We start from the raw sequence: 7818 nt of genomic DNA on the forward strand, positions 1-7818 counted from the left end.
CAAAAAAAATATACAAATTTTATATAATCTTACGACTACCTAATGTAAATAATTTTGGCCGCGAGCTAAAAGTGATTTTTGCCCCCACTAAATTCCTATTTTCTACTATTTACAAACTACCATCGTCGTGATCTGAGGGTATCAGAAATAATCTCTTTACACTGGAACTCTCTACTCCTCTGGAGTAGAGGAGTAGGAGGTAAGGTCTAAGTACATACTATTCCACTGGGTCGTCGCCATCCCTACTATTTACAAACTATCACAGAAATGTTAATATTCAGTCCATCCCCTGGCCTATGGTTAGTAGTTCTTGAGCTGTCAAAACTCAGCTTACACCTCAATTTCATCTCCATTACTTGTTTAGGAGCATGTAATCCACCTCCAGTTCTCATCTCCAATTCATCATATTTTCTCTAAAATTTTCAAACTTCATGAGATTTAAATAATTAATATTCAGAAATACAACTATGAACATTCCAGGGATGGAGACACATAGTTACAAGCCGACTCATCCAATGCTGTCTCGCCCCAAAATTTCACTAAGTGTATGTAAACAATATTTCAAAACAAATTACATACAGAAACTATCAGTCCAAGCGGTCAAGCTGATTCATTGCCAAAAGAAAGGTTGCAGACCTCATTTCGACGTTGTTCCTTTCCATTGCTGTCAAGAATGACCAATTGAGCAATAACGATAAGTTGGATATTAAGGAGCCTCTTGATCTCTCAAGTGTGAGAGGGCAAGACTTAAAGAAGAATGTAGAAATTCTCCTTTTTGGCTGATGAGTGGAGAAATAACTCAAAAACTCCACATCTGATAACTAACACAACATGTTCCTCTGTCGCCGCTTGTGCAAAATGCAGCTCCCACAGATACGTCTGCTTATACGTCTTTTGCTACTCTTTCTCTTTTCTGCTTTTTATTCCTTCCCTTTCTCTCGTTTTGCATTTTCACTTTCTGAGCTTTACGACTTTCTGCTTTCTCCTCAAAGCCATCATCCATCATCTTCATTGATGCGACACGCCTAGCCTTGTAAACCTTCAAAAGAGGAAAAAATTCATGTGAAGCTAAAAGAATTTCAACCACCACTCTGCTTTAAGGAGGGACATCAAAGTGGAATATAAAACTAGTACTATAAACTTCGGATGTATTTGGTACGACAGAAAGTGACGTAAGTTCTTACTAATATTTTCCAGAAAGACGTTTTCCAATATTTGGTAGGAGGTTAGAAAATATTTTCTTAAAAATATTTATTAAAGATTGACAACAACATTAGCAAACCGGATATTGTTTTGGTAAAGTTTTTGAGTATTGAAAATTGACAATAATGTAAAGTTTTTGAAACTAAGTGTTGCGATTGTTGCGAAGGACAATGACTTCCACCTAAAGTGAGGGAAGTCAGTCTCCCTCTTTTGGTGGAAAATATTTTCCCTAGAAAAAAAGTCTATTCTGATTAGGAGTGGCAAACGAGCGGGTTAGGTCAGATATGGTTCGGGTCAAAGCGGGTAATGAAAAAACGGATAAATTATCCGACCCGACCCATATTTAATACGGATAAAAACAGGTTAAGATAATATGGTTAACCATATTATCCATGACTTCTTGCATATAATCACTTTTGGGAGAATTCTTAGTCTCCCTAACTTGAGTAACTCCCAATTTGAGACTTTACAAATGTAAAAGTTAGACACATTGTTTATCCATTGATTACCCATTGGTTATCCATTTTCTAAATAGATAATATGAGTCTTATCCGTATTTGACCCGTTTTGAAAAAGTTCATTATCCAACCCATTTTTTAGTGGATAATATGGGTGGTTAACTTTTTCTTTGAACCATTTTGCCACCCCTAATTCTGATAACCAAATATCAGAAGATAACTAATTTTCTGAAAATATTTTCTGCCATACCAAACTTCACTATTCAAGCATGTGCACATTGCATCGAGGTATAATTTTTTTTTGCATAAAGTGCGTATAAAAATTGTTTTACGCCATATCAAATGCACCCTTTAGGCCTGTGGGTTACTCATTGCATAAAGTTGCTCAACTCAGGTATTCAGAAACATGAATACTGGCAAATGATGACATATCCTTTCCTCATATAAACTCATTTAAACTGACCAGACATTTCGGGAAGAGAAAAAAGAGGGGGGAGGGGTGTCTTACCTTTGTGATATCAGCAAGCACCTCATTCTCTTTACATTCAAATTTCTCCAATTGCTTCCCGAGCACGGCTTCTATTTCATGAATGAGATCCACGTCATTCTGCAACAAACAATCATAAAACTAAGCAAAGCTAAAGAAAAAAATTATCAGGCTGAAAGTCCAAAAAGTTCCTGATTAGTTCCAAGACAAAGAAAACATTCAAAAAACGCAGCACACATCGCCATTGACATACCCCTTTTCCATGATATGGGTAAGTAAGCTTGAGAAATCAAAGGAAGAGCGAACGACTTCAGTCAGAGAGAAGCAGCACTAGAACTAAATCACACTATTAGTAACAAAGCCTTCTGACTGAAGGTTGGTCAATTCAATTTCTTCATTTCCAACTTAACCCCGCTTCTCTTCTTCTCCCTTATTGGATGGACTATGACCCAAAATCTCAGTGTCAGGTGTTTCTAGTAGATCCAATTGTGGAGTGAGGAAATTGGCACAGTCCATGATGCACTAAGATGAGGGCAAACTTGCGATTGAAAGGAGAAACTACATGATCCACAATGAGATACTAACCAAAAATCAGGAAACAAATTTGAATGGTAGAGAAGCTCACTCATGAATTGACTGGGAAAGAAGATGAGCTTGTTGTCACAAAATAATCCTACGGAGCAATTGAGCCAAAGCTAAAGGAAAAGCAGACAGCTGTGAAGCATCGAGGCTCTACAGATCATAAGCTTCGAGATGACTATGTGAGATGTTTGAAAATGTGAAGCAGAGAATAGGCGGTTGGCATTGACTTTAGATGGTGCTAATGCAACCAACATCGATCATGAGCAACAGATTTGTTCTCTTAAGCAAGAAATTGAGGGCCTAAGGGAGTTTTCATTGACTTAACAGAAGAAAACATCCTCAGAAGCTGAAAGAGAGCCAAAGCATGCAAAGAGTTGAGAAACAATGATGCATGCTACTGGAGATGGAAGAGGAAAGCAGGAAGCTCGCGGATCAACTAAAATGGAGGAAAAGCTTAGTCAACTGGAGGAGGCTCATGGCAAGTAAGGCAACAACTTCAAAAACATGAAGAAGAGAATAAAGCACTGGCATTGGCTTTAGATGGTGCTAATTCAACTATATGGATCAAGAGCAGTGATTCATTCTCTCAAACAAGAAACTGAAGGGTTAAGGAAATTTGTATCGGCTTCACATAAGCAGTCCTCACAAACTGGGAAGAAACCCAATGCACCCAAAGAGCTGAGACAAATTGATGACATGCTATGTCAACGTAAATGGAAAAAGGAAACATTCAATCATCTGGAAGACGCTCATGGCTAGCTCAGTTAACAGCTTGAAAACATAAAGATGATAATACACGACTGGAATTGGCTTTAGATGGTGAATACACCAGGGTACCTGCAGCTTCCATCAATACAGCTATCAAGTAACTCCGCCACCAAAGCACAGTCAAACAGGCAAAAGTTACCAATTATGATTTCATTTCTTTCAGTTGTTCCATAAAAATAGAGATACCCACTTATTGCTAGTTTAATTTATTGCTGTGTTCTGAACGTTCTGTGACTGGCATTTCTTTTGAAATGGACCATTCCGGGACTGGCATTACTACGAACTATCATTCCTGGTACGGCAGATATTTCCGGCCATACTACTCAGATCTGAAAAACCTAAGCGGCAGAAAAGAATTCTGTCGAGTTCTCACCTGAGTGATAAAGCTGACAGCAAGTCCACCTCGTCCAGCTCTTGCCGTACGTCCAACACGATGAACATAATCCTGTGGATACCTGCAGCGAACAATCGCTACATTTAACACATCAAACTCTTTTTGATTAACTTGTAATGGAAATATCCAATTAAACTCAAACCTTGGGATGTCATAATTTATCACCAGATCAACTGTCGGAATGTCTAAACCGCGACTGGCAACATCAGTAGCAACCAATATTGGGACCTGCCCAGATTTGAATTTATGAAGTGCAGAAAGCCTCAGTGACTGGGACTTGTATGAATGCAATGCTGCAGCATCCATTTCGAGTTCTTCCAACAATAAACCCAAAAGCTGACAGCTCCTAGTCAAAATAGTATAACATAACTGTAAATGTCCGGAAAATCATCAAGGGGTGCTCTTTTTTCTTTTTTTATTGATAAGGTAAGCACCATTGGATACTGTAACCTCCAGACATTATGATATTCGTTCAAGACAAGTTTACATGCCTTAGTGGTGCACATACTTCCACTTACTGGAATAAAGGAAATAAGAGAATCTTCCAGATTAATGAGATAGATGCTAGAAGTATGAAAAGATTTTTTTTGTTTCATCTATATATTTTGGTGCAATAGTTGGTCTTGGTAGATGAGAGTAGTTGAATCACGCCCTTTTTACATACTCCTCACAATGATCGGGCTGCTATTAATGAAAGGATTACTTGAATTTTCATTTATAAAGAAACTGTATAGCAGGCCACTAAAAAACATATATAATACACACACACACACACACACACATCTTCTAATCCAGACAGTTAAACTTTGATTTCTTGTCGTTTTGCATGTGCAGCCATCTTAAAGTTGAATAAACCTCAAGAAAAGATCTCCTGAGATAGAACTAACACTTCTTTATAGAAAACATACTATATCTAACATAGCTTCAGTCTATTGTATGAATATGGAAGAGAAATTTAATTAGTAAAATGAGTCTATGGGGCTTCAGAAAGAATTGTACCTGCAGGTGGAAACAAAAATGATTGCAGAGCGAACACCCAAATCTTCAAGTTTGGATAAAATGTATTGCAGATAGACATCCTTCACATTCTTGGGAATAAAAATGTACTGCTGCTTAAGCGACTCTACCGTCTTGAATCCCTCATATGCCTCATAGAAATACGCCTTGTTTGCAGAAAGCTCAAGTAGTGTCTGTAGATTGCTAGTCATCGTTGCAGAGAATAGAAGAGTTTGTCGATTCTTTGGCAAGCACTGAAATATTACCCTTAATTCCTCTTCAAATCCTACGTCTAGAACTCTATCTGCTTCATCCAACACAAGGAACTGAAAGGCAACATAGAGATAAGAGTTTACACTTGGAGAGGAAGACTATCCATGTGGTTTAGTATGTGTATTTGCTAATATTAGACTAATTTCACAGTAACAAAGGCTAACAGGAACATGAGACTATAAGGAAATAAAGGAATGAACTTTCACCCTTCACGCATGAAGCACAAAGTCATAAAAACAGAAGAAAAAAAGAAGAAGAGGTATTTGCCTGCTTAGGCAAATAACTGCTGCTTTGCTGGTCTCTATAGAAAATGAAGTGTGTCTAAAACTTTATCATTCCTTAGCAAACTGCCTATTCTGGCTCTTATTGAATAAGATAAATAGATCTTGGATGGCTCAAAGATGATCATTACACAATTCAAAACTTACAATCTGCCTTGGTGCTATATGCCTAGTCATTCTCAAAAAGTCTATAGTTTTTACCAACCTTTTGGATGAATCAAGGCACAAAAGATGTTAGTCCAATGAAGCTTTACCAGTACTTTCATGTACCCACATATCAATATACTTCTATGACATTACTTATCGAAGAGGAAAAATAGGTTTTTTGAATAAATCTTTTTAATAAGGGTTCTTTTGAATTGTATTTGACAAAACCAGCACTGTAATAATGCACTAATTTATCCAACTCTTCCGACATACATTCTTAAAAAGAATCTCCCTTAAAGTGTACAAATTTTGGACCTTGTTCATTAATTCTGTAGCTATAGCAATATAATTCTTAAAAATAATCAATTGACCTCACATTAAAGGATCTCAATTACTACATCAGAATTAGCAACCTTAAGAGAGAACTGAAAGGAGCTGCTTTTACCTTAGTTCTGGAGAAGACAGGGGGAATATCTGGATTCTGTTCAATGAGAACTTTAATTCTTCCGGGAGTAGCTATCACCACGTGCGGTCTTTGCATCAGAGTCTTGGTCTGGGTTATCATATCCATACCTCCCACCACCACAGCGCACCGCAAATTCAAGCAGGAACCCAAGGCCCGAAACTGCTCAGCCAGCTGGAAAGCAAGCTCGCGCGTAGGTGTGATCACCAAACAGGACACCCCATAAGGATCTTCAGCAAGGCGGTGGAGAATGGGTAATGCAAACGCCGCCGTTTTTCCACTACCGGTCTGAGCTAAACCTAATACATCCTGGCCGGAGAGGATTCTAGGTATGCAATGGTGTTGTACAGGTGTGGGCTTTTTCATGCCCAGTTCCTTACAAGTTTGGACGGCCCATTCAGCGAGGCCCAAGTCGGAGAAGGTGATGTGATTAGGTGTGGGATTAGAGTTTGTCTCCTTGAGAAGCTGCTGCTTGGGGTTTTCGGCGGCGGCGGTGACGGCGGCTGAAGCAAGAACAGGGTTTTTGGTGGTAGGTTTAGTTTTGCGGGAGAATAAGGGGAAGTTTTGATCTACAAGGACTTGTTCTTCGTATTCCATTGCTCAATTAGAGTAATCAAAGTGAGTGATTTTTGGGAAAATTCTGATGAACCCTAAACCTGCAGATGGGACTTGATTTTGCACTTCTGAAAAACTTGGAAAAGAAACGGCTCCGGGCAACGGAAGGGTATTTTAGGGAATTCAACAATAAACATAGATATAATAAGGTAAAAGATTTTGAAGCTGAAAGCCATACATTTCGCATCTGGCTTATGGTTTTGGTTTCTTTTGACTAAAAAGTATTTTTGGAGTTTGTCAACATCAAAACAAACAAAAAGGGTATGTTTAAACTATGGGTGTTAATCGGGCCGGGCTGACCCGTTTTCAACCTGCTTCAACCGGTACTGTTCCTTATTGTGCGGGCTAGGACGGGTTGGTAGGGGGCGGGTTTTGGACGAATTCGTTTTGCTTAACGGTGCACCGAACCCGCATAGCCCGGTTACCGTTGCTTAATTTTATTTTATTTTTAAATTAATTGGACCGTTGCCCACGGTCAAATTGAGAAATGACCGTTGGGGAACGTCCAGATTTTGCAAAAATGGTCATTTCGCCCCCCCCTCCCATTAAAAATATAGCCCTCCTACCCCTAATAATTAAAAAATTACATTTTTAACCTTTTAAAATCTATAAATAGCCCACCTTCTTCTTTATTTTTTCTCACAATTCACTCTCTTACTACTCTAATTCTCTCTCAAGTCTTAATTCTCTCTTGATATTATAGTTCTTAAATTCTCAAATCTCAAATTGTCAATTATTTATTATTTCAAGTTTCATCAATTATTTAGTTTAGCCATTGCAAAATTATTATTATCAAATATCAAGTATTCAAGTGAAGTGTGGTATCAAGTATCAACTATCAACTATCAAGTTTCGGTCTATCAATTGAAGTTTGATTTTTTATATCAAAAATTTAAAATTAGTGCGGCATCCGGAATCCCGGTACATTCGTTCCATCTCTTTCTCTTATTTGATGTACATTTATTTTATTATTTAGAATTATGATTTAATTTCTTAATTTAATTTACATAATGAATTTACTTAGAGTGGCCAAAAAAGCGTGCACTAGTAGAGGTGGTAGTAAGAAAACTTCCAAAAGAACAAGGGGTGGTGTTGGTTCTTCTAGTAGCTTTACACATATTTCTGAAAGTTCGCCTGAAAATTTAAATGTA

At 37.9% G+C, this 7818-nt stretch overlaps 1 protein-coding gene across 1 annotated transcript; it reads right to left on the reverse strand.

The window, feature by feature from the left end:
• Positions 1-407: 407 nt before the first annotated feature.
• On the reverse strand, positions 408-6855 carry LOC107790640 (DEAD-box ATP-dependent RNA helicase 36). Its single transcript, XM_016612592.2, has 6 exons — positions 6035-6855; positions 4892-5214; positions 4035-4238; positions 3872-3953; positions 2170-2268; positions 408-1039 (listed from the first exon to the last, which is right to left on the reverse strand). Exons 1-6 carry the CDS (start codon positions 6647-6649, stop codon positions 884-886), a joined length of 1479 nt encoding a protein of 492 aa, XP_016468078.1. The 5' UTR covers positions 6650-6855; the 3' UTR covers positions 408-883.
• Positions 6856-7818: the final 963 nt, after the last annotated feature.

The sequence above is a fragment of the Nicotiana tabacum genome, chromosome 1, assembly GCF_000715075.1.
Source record: "Nicotiana tabacum cultivar K326 chromosome 1, ASM71507v2, whole genome shotgun sequence".
Lineage (NCBI taxonomy): Eukaryota > Viridiplantae > Streptophyta > Magnoliopsida > Solanales > Solanaceae > Nicotiana > Nicotiana tabacum.

What these genes read in the sequence shown, in the direction of transcription:
- LOC107790640 (XM_016612592.2), bottom strand. Translation starts at nt 6,649, where the DNA reads ATGGAATACGAAGAACAAGTCCTTGTAGATCAAAACTTCCCCTTATTC. An exon ending in ATAAATTATGACATCCCAAG is followed by an intron (nt 3,954 to 4,034) that starts GTTTGAGTTTAA and finishes TGTTCGCTGCAG; the next exon opens with GTATCCACAGGATTATGTTC. An exon ending in TGCTTGCTGATATCACAAAG is followed by an intron (nt 1,040 to 2,169) that starts GTAAGACACCCC and finishes CCTCTTTTGAAG; the next exon opens with GTTTACAAGGCTAGGCGTGT.